General features: G+C 42.6%; 1 protein-coding gene across 1 annotated transcript in view; it reads left to right on the plus strand.

Annotated features, from left to right (window-relative positions):
- Positions 1-933: 933 nt before the first annotated feature.
- Positions 934-21,490, plus strand: part of TNKS2 (tankyrase 2) — a 78,464-nt gene continuing 57,907 nt past the window's right edge. The window contains exons 1-2 of the mRNA XM_049790802.1: positions 934-1,171; positions 15,321-15,545. Of these exons, the coding sequence (XP_049646759.1) occupies positions 949-1,171; positions 15,321-15,545 (448 nt within the window). The 5' untranslated portion in view covers positions 934-948. The remainder of the gene's footprint in view (positions 1,172-15,320; positions 15,546-21,490) is intronic.

The raw sequence follows: 21,490 nt of genomic DNA on the forward strand, positions 1-21,490 counted from the left end.
AGTAAGCCACACTCCTAAAATATCTCTGGCACAACTTCAAGCTGGGAATTGTGCCTTTCTTGGCTGGCGATGAAAAAATAAAAAGTGTTCATCTCAACCAATACAGTATAATTGATTTTGCATATGGGTCCGTTAGTTCTCTGCTAAAACCCTAACAAAGGGCAGAGTAGTCATCAACACCATTCCCCACATTTCTTTAGAACTGGACTAAACATTTATCACCTTCCTAATTTCCTTTTAGGTTCTCTTAGGGCCACTCCTCTAAACTTCCCTTCCAGAGGAGGGAGAGAGAGAGCAGCCCGTTCATTTCTTTCAAGTGGCTACCACGAAACAACAAAAGGGAAAAAGAGTCCCTGGGAAAGGAACTGCAGGAACTGATTCCAAAGCAATGTGCCCTAGAGGTGGGGGAGCGGAAGTAGTCAATAAAACTCGGTCGGGGAAATGCAGATAATAAAAATAATGTAAAAAAATCAAAAGTCAATATAAAAACCCGCTAACAACCGGACCAGACGGCCCAGTCGAGCAGTCCCAGCATCAAGATGGCGCTGGATTCCCTCCCCCCCCCCCTTTTTTTTTGTGCCTCAGGCCGTCCAAAAGAGCCTCTCGCGACACACACATTTCCCAGAACGCTCCGCGCGCGGCGCGGGGTCACGTGGCGCGCGCGGACTCCGCGGCGCAGACTGGGGCGGCCGGAGCGGAGCTTCCGGCGCAGACGCCGCCGCGTCGCTGCGGGCGTCAGGCGGGCCGGCCGGCGGACGCACGGACGCACGCGTCGCGGGGGGCCGCGAGGCGGCGATGGGGCTCGCGCGAGTCGGGTGAGGGACTTCCGGCGGGGTCCCGAGCACGTCTCCGCAGGGGGCCCTCGCGCCGCTGCCGCCGCCGCCGCCGCCGCCTCTTGTGGCGCTGCTGCCGCTGCTGCTGCTGCTGCTGGCGGCGGCCGCGCGGATCATGTCGGGCCGGCGCTGCGCGGGCGGGGGCGCGGCGTGCGGCGGGGCGGAGGCCGGGGCCGGGGCCGGGGCCGGGGCCGGGGCGGGCGAGCCGTCGGCCCGCGAGCTCTTCGAGGCCTGCCGCAACGGGGACGTGGAGCGCGTCAAGCGGCTGGTGACGCCCGACAAGGTGAACAGCCGCGACACGGCCGGCCGCAAGTCCACCCCGCTGCACTTCGCCGCAGGTAAGGGAGGGAGGGGCCGCCACGCCACGCCCCGTCTGGCCCCCCCAGGTTGCACCTCCGCCACACGCAGCACCCCCGGAAACACACACCCCGAGCTCTGGGCCCGGGCCTACCTGCTCTGCATTCCCCTCGCCGACAGGTTGCGTTTTTAGGGGCCACAATGCCTGGGCCCACTTCCGGTGTCGCTTTCTCCAAGCCAGGCTTCCCCCTCCCCACACCCACAATCCGCACTCCAAAATAGGGGACCTCGCAGAATCTGTCATCTGGAAGGCCCAGCCGTGATCTTCTCCCACCCTCTAACCCCCAAATCGGTCCATTTTTTTTTTGCAATTTTTTGCAATTTTTTTTTGGGGGGGGTTGGGGTCCCACCCTGCACGCAGCGCTCTGTTAGGGGTTCTTCCTGGCTCTACGCTCAGAAATCGCCCCTGGAAGGCTCGCTGGGGTGGGGGGGCCCTATGGGATGCCATAGGGGATTCGAACCACCGTCCTTCTGCATGCAGGGCAAATGCTCTACCTCCACGCTTTGTCTCCAGCCCCGGTCTACCTGCTCTTTATTTACCTCGCGGACAGTTTGTGTTTGGGGTTCCACAATACCTGGACCGACTTCCGGTCACTTTCTCCAAGCCAGTCTCCCCCACCCCCCAATTCGCACCGGGAGGAAATAGGGGACGTCGCAAAATCTGTGATTTGAAAGGCCCATGATCTTCTCCCACCCCCTACGCCCCCAAATCGGTCTGTTATTTTTTTGCAGTTTTCTTTTTCTTTACTTTTTCTTTATTTTGGTTTTGGGGTCACACCCAGCAGCGCTCAGGGGTTCCTCCTGGCTCTGCACTCAGAAATCGCTGCTAGCAGGCTCGCTTGGGGGTGGGGAAGCCATATGGGATGTCGGGATTCGAATCACCATCCATCTGCATGCAGGGCAAACGCCTTATCTTCATGCTATCTCTTCGGGCCGCCCCCTTCTTTTTGCAATTTTCTCTGTCAATCTTATTTGTTTTTTGGTTTGTTTTGGTTTGGTTTTTTTGGTGGGGGGGAGGCCACACCTAGCAGTGCTCAGAAATCGCTCCTGGCAGGCTCAGGGACCTTACGGGATGCCGGGATTCGAACCACCTTCCTTTTGCATGCTATCTCTCCGGCCCCAATCTTATTTATTTTAAGCCAGTCTCTTGGGGGTCTTGGAAGCCCCCTGTAAAATAAAATTTAAAAAAGGCTGGGGTAGCATTTGGAAGGAACAGTTTGGATTGAGCACAATTCCCTTGAATCTGGACTCCCTCAGAATAGGATATTAAAGTCTTAGCACGCTTCTGGAAAGCAGAGAGTTTGGGTAGAGTCTCCTGAGGTTTGGCTTAAACTGGGCGCAGGCTGGTCAACTCAGTGATAACATACATAGAAGTTGATGTGGAAAGTTGGATTTACACTCGAAATTGGAACGGACCATGTCTTATATTAATAGAGATAATGATTTGAAATGATGTTCTTTGATTGTTTCCTAGTTCACTTTTAAAATAGAAGTGTAAAAATGTTGATTGAAGAATTTAAAGGGATAGAAACAGACATCCCACAGCGTTTATTCATTTCACTTTGAGGGGGAAAAATCATAACTATATCTAACTTCAGGTGAGCCATGTAATTGAAAATCGGAATGGATTCTTATACTACCGATAATCTTGGGGGGCGTTTTGGTGAGTCTTTTTGTTGTTTTTGTTTGTTTTGGGACTACACCCAGCGGTGCTCTGAGGTTACTCCTGGCTCTGCACTCTGGACTCACCTGTTGGCCTCGGGACATTTCGGACACTGAGGATGGAACTTGGGTCAGCTGCGTGCAAGTCAAGCTACCCCTACTCCCTCCGACCTTAATCTTAAGTTTTATTTCGTGTATTGCATGATTTTTAAAGTTTTATTGATTTTTTTTTAGGGGGGGTTGATTTGGTTTTTAAGCAGGGGGATACATTTTAAAACACTTCTTTTGGGGGCCGGGCGGTGGCGCTCGAGGTAAGGTGCCTGCCTTACCTGCGCTAGCCTAGGAGACGGACCGCAGTTCGATCCCCCGGCGTCCCATATGGTCCCCCAAGCCAGGAGCGACTTCTGAGCGCATAGCCAGGAGTAACCCCTGAGCGTCACCGGGTGTGGCCCAAAAACCAAAAAAAAAAAAAAAAAAAAAAACACTCCTTTTGGAATAGGAATGATGAGCAAAAGGGAAGAGCACAAGAAAGAATACCTCATTAATAGACTTAACTGTTTTACTATTTACTTTTTACTATTTTCTAACAATTGAGTATTTGAGCATTAACCAATTCCATTTTGGGTTTTTAGTGGTTTGGTTTGGTTTTGAGGCCACACGCTGTGGCGTTCAGGGGTTAGCTACTCCTGGCTCTGTGCTCAGAAATCGCACCTGCCAGGCTCGGGGACTATACGGGATGCCGGGAATCGAACCCAGGTCTGGCCTTGTGTAAGGCAAAAGCCCTACCACTGTGCTATATCTCCAGCCCCTGTTTTTGTTTTGTTTTGATTTTTTTCCCCGGGGTTCTCGGCTTACTTCTGGCTCAGACAGAGGTCAGGGATCATTCTTCGGAGGGCTCAATGGACCCTATGTTGTTCTGGAGATTGAACCCAGGTCAGCAGTGGGTAAGACAAGAGCCCTACTTGCTGAACTTAAAGCAAGTATTACTTCAGCCCTTAACCAATTCCTGTTTTAAAATGTGAATAATACTAGGAGGCATGCTTCTTGATCTATAGGGAGTTCCTAAGTTTTTCTTTTAGGAGTCTTTGGAAAGACTTTGGAAAGTCTTTGGAAAAGGGAGGTTTGGAAACCCTGTACGTGGAACAACTACAAACAGCCTGTGTGTGCCAGGAAGGAAAAAGAATGCTACTATAGGCATATCTCACTTGTTTAACCATTTTACCTAAAATATTAGTGCTCCATAATGCTTTTCCCTAGCTAGTTTGTATTGTCCTGTTTGGCCATCTAGTCAACTTTTTTTTTTTTCTTTTTGGCCAATCCCCAGCAGTGCTCAGGGCTTACTCCTGACTGAGGGACTGAGGAACTGATGGTGGTTCACAAGGGATCAAATGGGATATCAGGTATTCAATCCTGGTTGACTACATGAAGGCAAGCGCCTTGTCCTGCCCTCTAGTCAACATTGAAAAAAAAAAACGGGTCTGGCAAACTAATAATTAACTGATATGTAATCAAAAGAGTAAAGTTACTTATATTCTATTAACCTGATCTGTGTAATTAAAATAATCAACAAAGATCTTAGTTGCTACCTTTCAAGAATTTGGTGTATTACTGAGTTCATATCTTAAAATAGTAATATTTAGAAGTTTTAAGTTATGGGATTGGCTTTTTGTCTTGTTTTTAGAGTTTAACAATATTTATTTATTTATTTATTCTTGTTTTTTGGTCACACCCGGTAGTGCTCAGGTGTTACTTCTGGCTCTGCTCTCAGAAATCACTCCTGGCAGGCTCAGGGCACCTTAAGGGATTCTGGGAATTGAATCACCACTGTCAATCCTGGGTCAGCTTCTTGCAAGACAAACACCCTATCTCTGTGCTATCTCTCTGGCTCTTTTTTATTTTCCACCCTGCCCTATATTTTTATAATTATTTAAGCACCTTAGTTATAAAGTTTTTACCTTGAAAAATACTTTGGAATTGGTATAGTATAGCTTTTATACTTTTATACTGAGTGCTGCAACGAATAGTGGTATGCATACATTCTTTTGTGTGTTTTTTTGTTTATTTTTGGGCCATACCCTATGACGCTCAGGGGTTACTCTTGGCTATGTGCTCAGAAATCACTTCTGGCTTGGGAGACCATATAGGATTCCAGGGGGATGAAATCGTGGTCCCTCCTAGGTCAGCCACATGCCAGGCAAACTCCCTACTGCTTCGCCACCGCTCCAGGTCCCTGCATACAACCTTTTGGATGAATGTTTTTCTGTTCTGGGGATAGATACTCAAAACAGGGATTGCTGGGTCATATGGCAGCTCAATTTTGTTGCCTCCATACTGTTTTCCAGAGGGGTTGGACCAGGCAGCATTCTTACCAGTAGTGGATGAGAGTTTCTTTCTCGCCACATCCCTGCTAACAGGTTGTTCCCAATATTTTTGATATGTGCCATCTTCACTGGTGTAAGATAAGTGTTGTCTTGATTTGGATTTCCCTAATAATAAGTGATAATGAACATTTTTCATGTGTCTTTTGGCCATCTGTTGGTTTTTCTCAGAGGTGTCTATTCATTTCCTCTTCCCATTTTTTGATAGATTTTTAGGTTTTGTGAAGTTAACCTTTGTCAGTACTTTGTATATCCTAGATAGCAAACCTTTATCTGATGTATTGAGTGCTTAAATTTTCTCCCAGAATAGTTTCTTTAAGTAATAATTTATCAGTTAATGTTAATATGTATAAGCATACAATTGACATAAAAGTTTCCATTAGTGTAGAAGGTTAGGACTATATAACTGCCTGACCAAGCATTTTCTTGGTTTTGCATTTTGCAAATTATGGAGGGAAAGTTATTTTGTTTTTGTTTTTTGGGGGGCCACACCCACTGACAGTCGAGTTACTCCTGGCTATTTGTTCAGAAATCGCTCCTGGCTGGGGAGACCATATGGGACCCCGGAGATCGTTCCCAGGTCTGTCCTGGGTCAGCTGCATGCAAGGTAAACGCCCTACCACTGTGCTATCACGCTGGCATCTATGGAGGGAAAATATTTTTTAAACTAATTAAAGTTTTTATTGGGTATGGCCATAGTGTATATGACTTTGTCCTTTCCAGGAAATGGGAATGAAAGAACCCTAGAGGAGTCAAATTCTTCTATTCATGAGTAATCAATATAAACATTAACTTCTATTAAGTGCATTTTAGTATTTAGCTACATTATATTTCTTCTAGATAAGTATAAGTCATTTCTTTTGAGAAAAATATTGTTTCAACTTCATTTTATCCAACACTTGTCCCATCCACTTCATTTATTTAACACTTGCTCCATTCCCTCTCATATAGGGATTTGAAGTATTTTTGTGTGTGACACATCACAGAACGTGTAGAGGCAAGTTGATAGTAGAAAACCTGAAGCACTAATTTTACTAAAGCAATAATAGCATCTGAAATCTTGACTGTAATCCCCAAAATACCTCAGATTTCTATAGAGAAGATTGTGTCTCTGAAGTTACCTCTGAAAAATAAATTGCATAAATTTTATGAGAAAGTTACATTCTTCATAGCCAAAGAAAGATATACGTAGCATTCTCTAGAATCAAAGACTCAGGAAGTTGAGGGATTAGAATTTCATGGCTTAAGAATCTAAAATAGGGGCCCGGAGAGATAGCACAGCGTTGTTTGCCTTGCAAGCAGCCCATCCAGGACCTAAGGTGGTTGGTTCAAATCCCGGTGTCCCATATGGTCCCCCATGCCTGCCAGGAGCTATTTCTGAGCAGATAGCCAGGAGTAACCCTGAGCACCTCCGGGTGTGGCCCAAAAACCAAAAAAAGAATCTAAAATAGGGCACAGGAAATAGTTCAGAGGGCTAGAGCATATGGTTTGTAAGCAGAAGATACGAGTTGGACTCCCATCATGGCATACGCCACATTCCTCCAGCACCACCAGGTATGGCCTTGGTAGCCCAGCTGTATATAGTATTACTGGGAGTGGTATCCGGATCCTTTGAGTACTGCTTGGGAGCCATCCAAGCCATCCCCCTAAAATGATCATATTTGGGATATGCAGAAAGTATTAAAAAATAACTAGAGGTTCCAGCTTGTTTTGTACCTGTAAGATGCTATTATTGTTCTGTATTTGTAGTATAACACTTAGTTACAATGTATTTTAATTGTACCAGTCAGGCTAACTTTCATTTACTATAGTTTGTTATGTGAATAGCATGTAAAAACTATTTTTACTGAGGGCTGAAGTGATAGCACAGGTTGGGTGGGACACCAACCTCCCATATGGTCTCTGAGCCTGCCAGGAGTACTTTTTGAATGCAGAGACAGGAGTAGCCCCTGAGTGGTGCCAGTTGTGGCCCAAAAATAAAAATGAGGAAAAGTGTGAAATTAGAACATCCAGAATTTACCAAACAATAGACATGGATATTCAACTGTTATTTATTTTGCTAATGCAACTAGGTGGAATGTTACAAGGAGTCAGACTGCTTTTTAACTGTTCAGCAGTGGAATTGACTGAATGCATTCAAATTGTAGTTTGATATCTTTCAGAGTTAACCATAGAGGGGATTCCTTTGTGTCATAGATCATTGACCATCAGATCAGAGTCTCATATAGAGAAATGATTTCTCCAATTGAACTTTTGCTAGCTTTTATGATTACCATCCGGGCTGTGGAGTCGGAGTCAAGGGTTCGGAGTCAGAGGACATTTTGGGTACCTTGAGTTGGAAGTTCAAAAAAATCTGAGGAGTTGGAGTCAGAGCATTTATCTACAGGCTCCGCAGCCCTGATTACCATTCATATATTCTTTCCCTAAGTGGTATTAATGAAGACCTCTAATGCTTTTCAATAGCGTTTCACTCTTGACTGTAAACTAATGTAATTATGGGAGTTGTACCCACCAGTACCTGGGATTAGAATGATTGTTCCCAGTATTAACTTTATTATGGGATATGGTTAAATCTTTAATCTGCAGAAAACCCTAATCAAGTAAAGAGCAGTGTATTTAAGATAAGAATTCAGAATATTACACTGTGGTAAGTTAGCTCAGGTTCATGGTACATGTCTTTTATGTTCAAGGACTTGAGTTCTATTGCCAACATTACATGCCACTAGAGTCTCCTAGAACCACTGGTCCCAGTTTATTGCCCCTCCTACCCCTGCCAAAGCCATATACTAATCTTACCTGGATAGTGAGAGACCCTCCCACAGCTGGGAGGGTTCTGTAGTTGGCAATTAAGATTGTCCTGGTGGGGCCAGAGTGGTTGTGCAAGCCATAAGGCATGTGCCTTGTGCACGCTAGCCTAGGATGGACCACAATTCAATCCCCCAGCATCCCATATGGTCCCCTTAGCCAGGAGTAACCCCTGAGCGTCACCAGGTATGGCCCAAAAACCAAAAAAAAAAAAAAAAAAGAGTGGCCTGAGGGAAGGTGGGAAGGCAGATGCAACAAGGAAGGAGATCAGAGACATGGCATGGATAGATGCAGAGAGGCAGCTTAGCTTAGAGGCCATGTGAAAAATATGCACATGGTGGTTAGGGTCTTGTAATAAAGTTGGATGTCTCCTGAAACTTTATCTGACTGCTGTGGATCATTTCTTCACCGTCACCCTGATACCAACAGACTCATGGGCTGCAGGGGCTGCACGCACCAGTCTGGCCCGAGAAAGGTCTCACCATCCACCATCCAACACCACTAGGACTCTCATTAATAATTAATACAACAATTGATGCCTGAACAGGGACTTGAACTCTGTATCTAAGAAGACCTCAGTGATGAAGGTGAATTTTATGGCCTTGTGGCTATATTCAGCTGGAGTGAGAATGGAAAGCCCAGAATATTGAACTACATGGCGCCTGATCTAAACATGCGGAGATCCCTTCAGGGGGCAGAATGGACAGTGAAGCGGGGGTACCTGAAAGCTTGGAGCAGCTCCCCAAAGGCCCAGGCACCCAACTTTGCTCCTAAAAAAAGTGCCTTTTTTTTTTTTTTTGGTTTTTGGTTTTTGGGTCACACCCGGCTGTGCTCAGGGGTTACTCCTGGCTTCATGCTCAGAATCGCTCCTGGCAGGCTTGGGGGACCATATGGGATGCCGGGATTCGAACCAATGACCTTCTGCATGAAAGGCAAACAGATGTCTTACCTCCATGCTCTCTCTCCAGCCTCAAGATGCCTTTTTCTGAGTACCATAGCCTCCCATTTTGCAGAAACTTATAGAGGCCACTGATTGGAAAAAAGACAAAAAGGGGGGGAGGACTTTATTGATGGCATACTGACTTCAGGAAGATGAATGGTAGCACCTAACCCAAATTCTGGTTCAATAAACCTCAGGGCCACTAAGCTTCCAGACAACAGCAGTAGCGAGAGATGACCAACCACTTCCTCAGTGAGATGCAGCGAGAAAGCTCCCTTCCTGCAAGCAGGCAAGTGGGATCCATGTGGCTGCACTTGTTCCTTAAGATCTGCTTAGTGGTGCCCACGACTCCAGCCCAGGACTGTCCATAGAGCCTGAGTTTTTTCGGAGCCAAAGCCACAGCCACGTGGCCAGCCCTTGCACCCTGTAAAGACACCCACAGTTTACTAGCTTCTGAATAGCTTGGTGATGAAGAAAAGGTGGATGGAGAACTTCTAGCAGCCCAAAGGGAAAACTGATTTTTAAAACCTCCTGCCTCTTAACTTTATTTCAGGTTATCTCTTTTTTTTTTTTTTTTTTGGGCCACACCCTGTGACGCTCAGGGGTTACTCCTGGCTATGCGCTCAGAAGTTGCTCCTGGCTTCTTGGGGGACCATATGGGACGCCGGGGGATCGAACCGCGGTCCGTCCTAGGCTAGCGCAGGCAAGGCAGGCACCTTACCTCCAGCGCCACCGCCCGGCCCCTCAGGTTATCTCTTAATCCTAGTTGCATCACTCATTGTCTTGCTGGTTTAAATGTGCTATAATGTTTTATGGTATACCTTTATTTACCAGCCTGTTTTCAAACTCCTTTCTGCAGTAATGTTCTTGTAATTTTGTTTAGGAAAGATTATGGAAAGGAACTAGGATGTTCCAGTATAAAAGTGCTTGGTTAAATAGCATTAAGAATTTTAAACTGGGTCCGGAGAGGTAGCACAGCGGTGTTTGCCTTGCAAGCAGCCGATCCAGGACCAAAGGTGGTTGGTTCGAATCCCGGTGTCCCATATGGTCCCCCGTGCCTGCCAGGAGCTATTTCTGAGCAGACAGCCAGGAGTAACCCCTGAGCACTGCCGGGTGTGACCCCCCCAAAAAAAAAGAATTTTAAACTACAAGTGTATTTTGCAGAAAAGTTCTGTTTATGGAAAAGGCTGATATTTTAATTATACACTTTAAACTTTGTTGCTTTGGGTAATACTAAGGTTCCCACCTTAAGGTGGAAGTCAGGAAAGAAAAAGCTAACCTTTCCCATAGGGTTCCCCGAGTCTGCCAGGAGCGATTTAAGAGCATAGAGCCAGGAGGAACCCCCCACAATAACCCAAATAAATAAATAAAATAAAATTAAGTTTTGGGGCCGGGTAGGTGGCGCTGGAGGTAAGGTGTCTGCCTTGCAAGCGCTAGCCAAGGAAGGACCACGGTTCGATCCCCCGGCGTCCCATATGGTCCCCCCAAGCCAGGGGCGATTTCTGAGCACATAGCCAGGAGTAACCCCTGAGCATCAAACGGGTGTGGCCCAAAAACCAAAAAAAAAAAAAAAAAGAAAAAGCTAACCTTTTTTCTTCTGTTATTTAAAACACGGAGGGGGGATGTTACCCTCTTTTATGCCACATACCAAACCTGGATGGTGAGACCCTCCCACAGTTGGGAGGGGTCTGTGGTTGGTAATTAAGAGTGGCCTGAGGGTAGTGTAGAAGCAGTAATGAAGGAGATCAGAGACACAGGATGGATGCAGAGAGGCAACTCAAGTTGGAGGTCTTGTGAAAAATATGCACAAAGCGGTTAGGTCCTTGTAATAAAGCTGGATATCTCCTGAAACTTTATCTGACTGCTGTGGATCATTTCTTCACCGTCACCCTGATACTAACAGACCCACCGGCTGAAGGCACGACACTGGACTGAGAAAAGCCTCACCATCCAACACCACGAGGATTTTCATTGATTATTAATTAATACAACACCAGTTGTCTGTTATCACCAGGAGTGGCTTCTGGGACCCATTGGCATTGTATGAAGACCCTCACCTCCACCCCAAAAGAGCCTTTTCCTTAATTAATCACACCTCCATGTATTCTTTAAACTGGAGCTGCACCTTTTTCTCAGTGCTTGCTGAACCTGGAGATAGTTTATTGGTTCTTGTTACAAATAATTTGGAAAACTTGTTTTTCTTTTGTTTTTCTTTTTTTCTTTTTTGGTTTTTCGGACCACACCCATTTGATGCTCAGGGGTTACTCCTGGCTAAGCGCTCAGAAATTGCCCCTGGCTTGGGGGGACCATATGGGACCCCAGGGGATCGAACTGAGGTCCTTCCTTGGCTAGCGCTTGTAAGGCAGACACCTTACCTCTAGCGTAGGGGTCTCAAACTTGCTGTCCGCGAGCCGTTTGCGGCCCTCAGTACAACATTTTGTGGCCCGCGGCCTGCCTTCAAATATCGCAGTATTCGTGATTATTCGCTTACCGAATAATCGCAATAAAAATTGCAGTTCTATTCGGGGTATGCAAATGCTTAATGCGATTTTTTGCGATTTTTTTTCTTACTAATGCGATTTTTTTTTTGGGGGGGGGCCACACCCGGTGACGCTCAGGGGTTACTCCTGGCTATGCGCTCAGAAGTCACTCCTGGCTTGGGGGACCATATGGGATGCCAGGGGATCGAACCGCAATCCGTCCAAGGCTAGCGCAGGTAAGGCAGGTACCTTACCTCTAACGCCACCGCCCAGCCCCTTTTTTAAAATTTTTTTGTGTGTGTGTTTTTTGGGTCACAACTGGCAGTGCTCAGGGGTTATTCCTGGCTCCACGCTCAGAAATTACTCCTGGCAGGCACGGGGGACGCCGGGATTCAAACGATGACCTCCTGCATGAAAGGTAAATGCCTTACCTCCATGCTATCTCTCCGGCCCCTAATGCGATTTTTTATTGCGAATATTCGCGAATACTTTGCACCTAGCTCAGACGTCATTTCCGCAGCTCCTGCCCGCTGTCCCTTGCATTATCGGAAGCCTAAGGGAGAGAAGTTTATTACAGAATTAGATTTTGTCATACCTTCATCATGACTTCATCAAAGCCTGCAGTGAAGAGAAAGATTGATGACGAGCACAGACAATTTCAGGAAAAGTGGGAGACACAGTATTTCTTTGTTGAGCACAAGGGCATCCCCACATGTCTTATTTGCTCAGAGAAAGTTGTACTGCACAAGGAATACAACTTGAAACGCCATTATTCAACTAAACATGCTGAGGAATGTGCAAAATATCAAGGAAATGAGAGCCAAGCGGGTTGCCAGTCTTAAAGCATGTCTAATGAGGCAACAAGATTTCTTCAAGAAAGCAACCAAAGAGAATGTTGCATCAGTTGAAGCTAATTACATGGTTAGTGAGATGATTGCTAAGGCAGGGAAACCATTCACAGAAGGAGAGTTTGTTAAAAAAAAAAAATGCACGTTACAGGCTGCAAGTATTATCTGTCCGGAAAAGAAAGGTCAGTTTAGCAAAATCAGCCTTTTTGCCAACACTGTGGCAGAGTGCATTTCTGACATGTCAAGTGACATTTATCATCAACTGTGTGAGAAAGCCAAATGTTTTGATGCATATTCAGTTCTTCACGAGGACACAGATATAACAGACACTGCATAGCTCACAATTTATGTCCATGGTGTTGATTGCAATTTTGAATTGACAGAGGAGCTGCTCACAATAATTCCAATGCATGGCCAGACCACCGCTAATGAGATATTTCAGCATCTGTGTGATGCCATGGAAGAGGTTTGTTGGAATAATAACCGATGGAGCTCCATCGATGACAGGGAGGAAAAATGGACTGGTGGCACTTGTTCAAAAAAAAACTTGAAGAGGAGGGTGTAGAGAAGGCCATTGCTCTTCATTGCATTATCCATCAGCAGGCCCTTTGCAGTAAATGCCTGCCGTGTGACAATGTGATGTCTGTTGTTGTGAAATGTGTCAACCAAATCAGATCCAGGGGCTTAAAGCACAAGAGGTTCCATGCTTTTTTAGAGGAAATGGAGTCAGAGTATGGAGATGTGCTCTATTTCACCGAGGTACGATGGCTTGGCTCAGCAGGGGAAATGTCCTGAAAAGATTTTTTGAGTTGAGAGAAGTGAAAACCTTCATGGAGAATGGGAATGCTGTTTCTGAGTTGAGTGATCACAAATGGCTCATGGACTTAGCTTTTCTTGTTGACATCACACATAAGCTGAATGTACTAAACAAGATATTACAAGGCCCGGGGCAGCTTATCAGTGCTGCCTATGACAACGTGGGAGCATTTTCCACAAAACTTGTGTTATGGAAATCCCAGCTCTCGCAGACAAACCTTTGCCATTTCCCAGCATGCAAGGAACTTTTGGATGCAGGCATACCATTCAGTGGTGAGAAATATGTTGATGCTATTTTTAAGCTAGAGAAGGAATTTGATCACAGATTTGCAGACTTCAAAAAATACGGAGCACCTTTCCAAATTTTTGTGGACCCCTTTTCCTTTGATGTGCAAGATGCCCCTCCTGTGCTTCAAATGGAGCTCATTGACCTGCAATGCAACTCTGATCTCAAAGCCAAGTTCAGGGAGATTAGTGGAAAAACAGACATGCATGGGCAATTTCTGAGAGAATTGCTCCCCAGCTTCCCTGAGCTTTCCCGAATGTTCAAGCGCGCCATGTGCCTTTTTGGGAGCACATATTTGTGTGAAAAGTTATTCTCCACATTGAACTTCAATAAGTCAAAGTACAGCTCTAGACTTAATGATGATCATCTTCAAGCCATACTGAGGGTCTCAACTGCTTCCTCTCTAAAGCCAAATGTGGTTCAGATTTGTGAGAAGAAGCGCTGTTAAGTCTCTCTGGCAGCAAGGAATAGGCAAAAGATGCCATGTTCAGAAGAACTGTTCATGATCTTCACTCAATGTTCTATTCATGTTCAGAAGAAATAATTAAAACTGTTAATAATGACGTTTGAGGACTTTTTTTTTCTGTGAAATCCCTTATGCGGCCCTGCCTCACCCCGACTTTGCCTCCTGCAGCCCCCAGGTAAATTGAGTTTGAGACCCCCATTCTAAAGGATGATTCCTACATAGAAATTGTGTTGTAGAGTGGCAGAGTAGAAGCTTCTTTAAAAATAAAACCTGACATTTTGAAGACACTTGACTATTTTCTATTTCCACAACACGGATAAATATAAGCAGATCCTCTTTTATTTCTGTCTTGTTTCCCACTTTAGCAGAAATATTTTGTTGTGGTTGTTACAACACCAGGTATCACATCCAGGGTCTGCACATGCTAATCTGTTTTTCCATTTGAGCCACATCCCTGTATTTATCTAGGAGAAATATTTTTTTGAGATCAGAGTTGAGAAAAGGTTCTCTAACAAGAAATACTTTAGAGCATTATTTCTTAAGATAGAGATTTACATATTTAAGTTATATACTTTGTATATTTCACCATGTCTGAAACTTCAAAATTCTGTATATGCAATTTAACATGTTGTTACAGAATGGAAAGTATTTTAACTATAGGCTTTCTGTCACTCGTCTTCATTATTTTTTCTGATGTTAGCATATAGGCTTTCTCATTAAGATTAATGTCACGTGCCCTTATGGAAAACAATATGGAGATTCCTCAAAAAACTGCAAATTGAGCTCTTTGATCCAGCTATACAACTCCTACGGATATACCCTAGAAACTCAAAAATGCAATACAAAAATTCCTCACACCTATATTCATTGCAGTGCTATTTACAATAACCAGACTCTGGAAACAAAAGACAATAACATAATTTCCAGAGATTATGTTATTGTCTTTTGTTTCCAGAGTCTGGTTATTGTAAATAGCACTGCAATGAATATAGGTGAGGGCCTGAAGGACTGGCTCAAGATATGAAGCTCACCACAAAGAGTGGTGAGTGCAGTTAGAGAACTAACTACTACACTGAGAACTATCATAACAATGTCAGGGAGTGAGGAATGTAGAAAACCTGTTTCAAATACAGGCGGCGGTTGGAGGAGGGAGGAGATGGGGCATTGGTGATGGGAAGGTTGCACTAGTGAAGGTGGGTGTTCTTTTTATTACTGAAACCCAACTACAATCATGTTTGTAATCACGGTGTTTAAATAAAAATATTATTTAAAAAAGATTAATGTTATGTTTCTACTATCTTCATACATGAATTATTGAAATCTTGAACCTGTTTCTTGCCATCTAAAACATTTTCACATGGCTCATATTTAAGTAATCCTAATTAAATAATTATATGTTTATATATTTTATTTGGCACACTTTAATGTGTATAATTAATTTTCTTCTAGGTTTTGGAAGGAAAGATGTCGTCGAATATTTGCTTCAGAATGGTGCAAATGTCCAAGCACGTGATGATGGAGGGTTAATTCCTCTTCATAATGCATGTTCTTTTGGTCATGCTGAAGTAGTCCATCTCCTGTTGCGACATGGTGCAGACCCAAATGCTCGGGATAATTGGAACTATACACCTCTTCATGAAGCTGCCATTAAAGGAAAGATTGATGTTTGCATTGGTAAGACTGTTTGCTTTCATCAATTTGAAAATATAGCTATTCTGGTTCTAACTCTGAGTCCTTTGTTAATATTAGATTCTGTCAGTCTAAATTTAATAATTTAAAAATAAGCACTTGAGAGGCTAGAGAAATAGGACATTTATCTTGTATATAATCAACCCAAAGTCCATCCTTGCAATCCCGTATTGACCTTTCCAAACTCACTAAGTAAGCTCTGAGCCACTCCTGAGTGTGGCAAAAAAAATAAAGTAAAATATTTAAGTTTTAAATAGGTGTCCTATATGGCACCCAGGAGTGATCATTGTACATGAAGCCAGGAGTAAACCCTGAGCACAGCTAGTTGTGGCCTCCAAACAAAGCAAAACAAAAGTTATTTGAAGGAAAAATTATTCAGTCATAGAGAACACATGAATAGTTAAATACTTCAAGCAAGATAAAATTAAAGGGACAGACTGACAGGTTCTATAAGAATAATTGGGTTTTTTTTTAAGCTTCTCAATAACCTAGTATCAACTTTTTCTGAACCTGAATCCTTAAAACAGAAATTCAGTTCTGTGCACTATGAAAAATTCACAAGCTATGTGCTTGCATTTAAACTTTTCTCCCTTCCAAGACTTCAGATCATTATTTATATCAAAGTAACAAGCTTACTTTAAATTGGGCAACACATAGGACTGAATAGATCGTTCAGTGGACTGAGCAAACATTTTGAATGTAGGAGATGCAGGTTCTGTCCACTGGGTATAACTCCTCCCCACCCTCATCACTGAGCCAGGAATGGCCTCAGAATATCACTGGGTATATCCCCCAAACAAAATAATATGGATAGTTTATGAAGATACAATGATGTCTTTATTAGAGATATCTGATAACCTCTGCAAATTTCTTCACACTTTTGTTAAATTTTTGTTCTTTTTTATTTTTATTTATTTGTTTTCTGGGCTATGCCCAGTGGTGTTCAGGGATTACTCCTGACATGTTCGGAGGACCATATGTATGCCAGGGATCGAACCTGGATTAGCTGTGTGTAAGGCAAGCATCCTATCTGCCGTGCTATTGCTCTGGCCCCTATTTTTTTTTAATTCATTTTCATATTTAAACACTGGATACAAAATTGTTCATAAGACAGGTTGGCTTTTTTATTTACAAATACAAAGCTATTCATGATTGAATTAGACTATATGCTTCCCCCCCCCCCCCCAATATGGTTCAGTGGACCATATTGGACGTCGGGTATCGAACTCAAGTTCATCCTGGATCGGCTCCGTGCAAGGCAAACACCCTACCACTGTGCTATTGCTCCGGCCACCAGGAGCAATCTCTGAGTACAAAGCCAGGAGTAACTTCTGAGAGCCACTGGATGTGACCCAAAAACAAAAAAACAAAACAAATACCATTGTTATAATGGTCCATTTTATGCCATAACTGCAGTTTTCTACTATTTGTGACAAGCTTCCTACTATGGACTGGTTTTATAGGGCCCTTATTCATCATCTTTGATATTATTATCATATTAATCTTTTTTTCTTATATCCTACAAATGAGTTAGATCATTCTTTATCTGTCCCTCTCCCTCTGACTCATTTCACTGTACATAATACTTTCCATATTCATCCATGTATAGCAAATTCTTGACTTCACTTTTCGAAATAGCTGCTTGGTATTCCATTGTGTTTTTTTAGCCACTCATCTGTTCTTGGGCACTTGGTTTAGTTCTAGTTTCTGGCTGTTGTGCATAGTGCTACTGAACATAAAAATGCAGAGGACTTCTCCACATTGTGTTTTGGGGCTCCTAGGGTATTCCTAGGAGGAATTACTGGGTTGTGGAACATCAATTTCTAGTGTGGGTTTTGTTTTTTTGTTTTTTTGTGTTTTTTTTTTTTTTTTTTTTAGTTTTTTATTAGTTTTTTTTTTTAATTCTTAGTTTTTTGCAGAATATCCATATTGTTTTCTACAATGGCTGGACCCATCAGCATTACCCTTTTCCCCACATCTGCACCAGCACTGGTTATTTTTTGTGATGTGTGCCAGTCTCTGCAGTATGATATGATATCTCACTGTTGTTTTTATTTGCATTTGATTAATAATGTGGAGCTTTTTTTATTTTTTTGGGTCACTCCCAGCAGCGCTCAGGGGTTACTCCTGGCTCTATGCTCAGAAATTGCTCCTGGCAGGCTCAGGGGACCATATGGGATGCCGGGATTCGAACCACCAACCTTCTGCATGAAAGGCAAACGCCTTACCTCCAGAGCATTTTTTCTTTTTTTTTTTTTTTTTTTTTTTTTTTTTTTTTTTTTTGGTTTTTGGGTCACACCCAGCAGCATTCTGGGCTTCCTCCTGGCTCTACGCTCAATCTATAACAGGTAATTTCGTTGTGTACTCTTTTATTTCTGAAATGATATTTTGTAGTTAGGCCTTTTACCTCTTTAGTTAAGTTGACTCCAAGATACTTCATTTTCTGAGGCACAATTGTGAATGAGATTGTTTTTAATACTCATTTTGTTTTGTTTGGTTTGGTTTTTGTTTTGGGGCCAAACCAGCAGCTCTTGGGTTTATGCCTGGCTCTTCACTCAGAAATTACTCCTAATAGAATTGTGCACCCTATGGGATACTAGGGTTGAACTTGGGTTGACCATGTACAAGGAAAACACCCTACCCCCTGTGATCTCCCTTCAGTGCCCAGATTTTTTTTAATACCTCTTTCTTCTCTTTCATTATTTGTATGTAGAAAAGTTATGGAATTTTGTGTATTGAAAGCTTGCCACTTTACTATACAAATCTGTTGTCTTTGGAAACTTTTTGGTAGAATCTTTAGGATTTTCTAAATATAGTATCATGTCATCTACAAACAGCCAGAGCTTCACTTCTTCCTTTCCTATCTAAAGGCCCTTGATATCTTTGTCTTTTGTAATTGCTATGGCAAATACTGCCAATCCTATATTGAATAGAAGTAGTAGAGGGGGCAATCTTGTCTTGTGCCACATCTTAGAGGGCAAGGCTTTAAGTTGTTCCCCATTGAGTATAGTGTTTGCCACAGGCTTATGGTAAAAGGCTGTGACTGTATTGAGGAAGGTTCCTTCAATTCCCATCATGTTGATTTTTTTTATCATGAACAGGTGCAGGATTTTGTCAAATGTTTTTTTCTGCATCTGTTGCTATGATCATATGATTTGCACATTTTCTTTTGTTGTGGTATTATGTTGATTGATTTGCAAATGTTAAACCATCCTTGCATCTTTGAAATCAATCCTAATTGGTCGTGGTATATGACCTTCTTAGATGAGCTGTTTGAATTCAGTTTGCTAGTATTTTGTTGGGGATCTTTGCTTTAGTGTTCTTCAAGGATATTGAGCTATAATTCTTTTATTGTGATGTCTTCTACTTTTGGTATCAAGGTGATGTTAACTTCATAGAAACTATTTGGGAATGTTTCTGTTTCTTCTATTTCTAGAAGAGCCTTAAATGGATGGGCAGTAGGTCCTCTTTAAATGTTTGAAAAAATTCACTAGTAAAACCATTTGGACCTGGGCTTTTATTTTTGGTGAGCCTTTTGATTATCATACCATCTTGGTTCAATCTTGGGAGATTATAGGCATCCAAGAATTTATCTTTTTCAGGTTCCGTCATTTTGTGGCATAAAGGTTCTCAAAGTAATCTGATTAATCTTTGACTTTTGTAATATCTGTAATGATATCCCTTTAATTTCCTATTTAATTTATGAAGTTTCTCTATGAGTGTTGCTAATGGTTTATCGATTTGTTTATTTTCTTCAAAGAACCAACCCTTACTTTGGTTGATCTTTTATATTGTGTTTTGGTTGTCCAGTTCATTAATTTCTGCTCTAAGTTTTATTATTTCCTTTCTCTTACCCATTTTTGGATCATTTTATTGGTCATATCCAATTTCTTAAGCGATCCCATTAAGTGATCTATGTAGGCTTTTACTTCCTTTGTAATGAATGCTTGTAAAGCTATAAATTTTCTTCTTAGTATTGCATTTGCTGTATCCCATACATTCTAATAATTTGTGTCTTCATTCTCATTTGTTTCTAGGAATCTTTTTATTTCCTCTCTGACCCTCTGATTATTTAGTGGTGAGCTTTTTAATTTCCAGATGATAAATTTCTCTTTTCCTGCTTGTAATTCCATTCATCATGGTCTAAGACAGTTGATACAATTTTTATCCTTTTGATTTTATGGAGTTATGTTTTATGGCCGAGCATATGCTCTCTCTTGGAGAATGTGCATTGGAGAAGAATGTGTATTTAGCTTTTGGGGGGTGAAAAGCTTTGTATCTACTAAACCCCTCTCATTTTTTCCTTCAAAGCCAGTATATGCTTGTTGAATTTTAGTCTGCTTGGTCTATCAAAAGGTGACAACAGTATTGAAGTCTCCTACTACTATTGTGTTCTGTTGATGTTTTTCTTCCAGTCAATTAGTAGTTTTAAGTATATTTCTGGCCTCTCATTGGGTTCTTACATGTTTAGGAGTATGATTTCTTCCTGATGTACAATCCTTCATTATTAAGAAATGACCTCCGTTTCTTAAAAGCTTTTTAAACTGCCTTTTATCCTTAATATCTTTATGGTACCTGGGTCTCAAACAGGGTTTTAGAAAGCCCCTTAGTAAGCTACAATAATTAGCTTACTTAATGTAGGGTATTTTTAATTAAGTTATAAAGAGCTGTATATAGTTTATGGAACTTGTTATTTGATCCTATTTTATTTCTAGTGGACAACACTGCAACAGGTAGAGTAGAAGGAACACTAATCATGTCAGAACAGAAGCTGGGCTTCCTTTCTGTTTTTGTCTGTCTTCCTACAGCTTTTTATTTATAGAATACACTGAAATATCTTTATATAATGAGTTATAATACAAAGTATTGCCAAGTCTTTTTTTATAACATTTGTATTTAATAATTTAATATAGGAACTTTGATTTGAGGTGTTTTTTTTTAATCTACAGAGTTAACCTGTGTGGGGCTAGAGAGATGGCTCAAAGGTTTTGAGTGCACACTGTGCACTTGGAAGCCCCAGGTTCAATTCCCAGCACTTTTAGGTACCCCAAGCACAACTGAGACCAGCTCTTGAGCACCATGCCAAAGTAACTCCTGAACTCTGCTGGGTATGTGGGGGTGGGGAGAGAGTGATTTTTTTGATTCTTTAAAAATAAAAAATGGGTAGTCCAGTCTCTATTCCTGGACTATCCATAAATTTAGAAATTTTGTTTTATCTTTATGACATAGGTAGTGTTTATTGGATATGGGCAAATGAATTTCCAAATAAACTTACCATTTATTTCTGTATATGCTCTTTTGTTCCTTAGTCATTTTTCTAAATGGCAAAAGAAAGCTGAGGGATGGGTCTGGAGAGATAGCACAGCGGTAGGATGTTTGCCTTGCATGCAGTCAACCCAGGAGGGACCCAGTTCAATTCCTGGCATCCCATATGGTTTCCAGCCTGCCCAGGGCAATCTCTGAGTGCAGAGTCAGGAGTGGCCCCTGAGCACCTCCAGGTGTGGCTCCAAAACCAATCAATCAATCAATCAATAAAGTTTTAAAAAAGAAAGGCTGAGGGGCAGGAGTGATAGCACAGCAGTGAGGTGTTTGCCTTGCATGTGCCCGACCTGGGACAGACCCAGGTTCTATCCCATCATACTATATGATCCCCTGAGCCTGCCAGGAGTAATTTCTGAGTGCAGAACCAGTAGTAATCCCTGATCACTGTCAGGTGTGACCCCCCCCCAAAAAAAAGTAAATAAACAAAGCCCAACTAGAGCTATTTAAAGAAAAAATAAAAGCTGACATTGAGCTTAAGAGACTTTAGTATGACTAATACTTAGATTTTGAAATTGGCTTTTCGGGAGCTGGAGCAATAACATAGCAGTAGGGTATTTGCCTTTCACGTGGCCAACTCGGGACATCCCAGGCTCAATCACCAGCATCCC

Source organism: Suncus etruscus, chromosome 17 (assembly GCF_024139225.1).
Source record: "Suncus etruscus isolate mSunEtr1 chromosome 17, mSunEtr1.pri.cur, whole genome shotgun sequence".
Taxonomy (NCBI): domain Eukaryota; kingdom Metazoa; phylum Chordata; class Mammalia; order Eulipotyphla; family Soricidae; genus Suncus; species Suncus etruscus.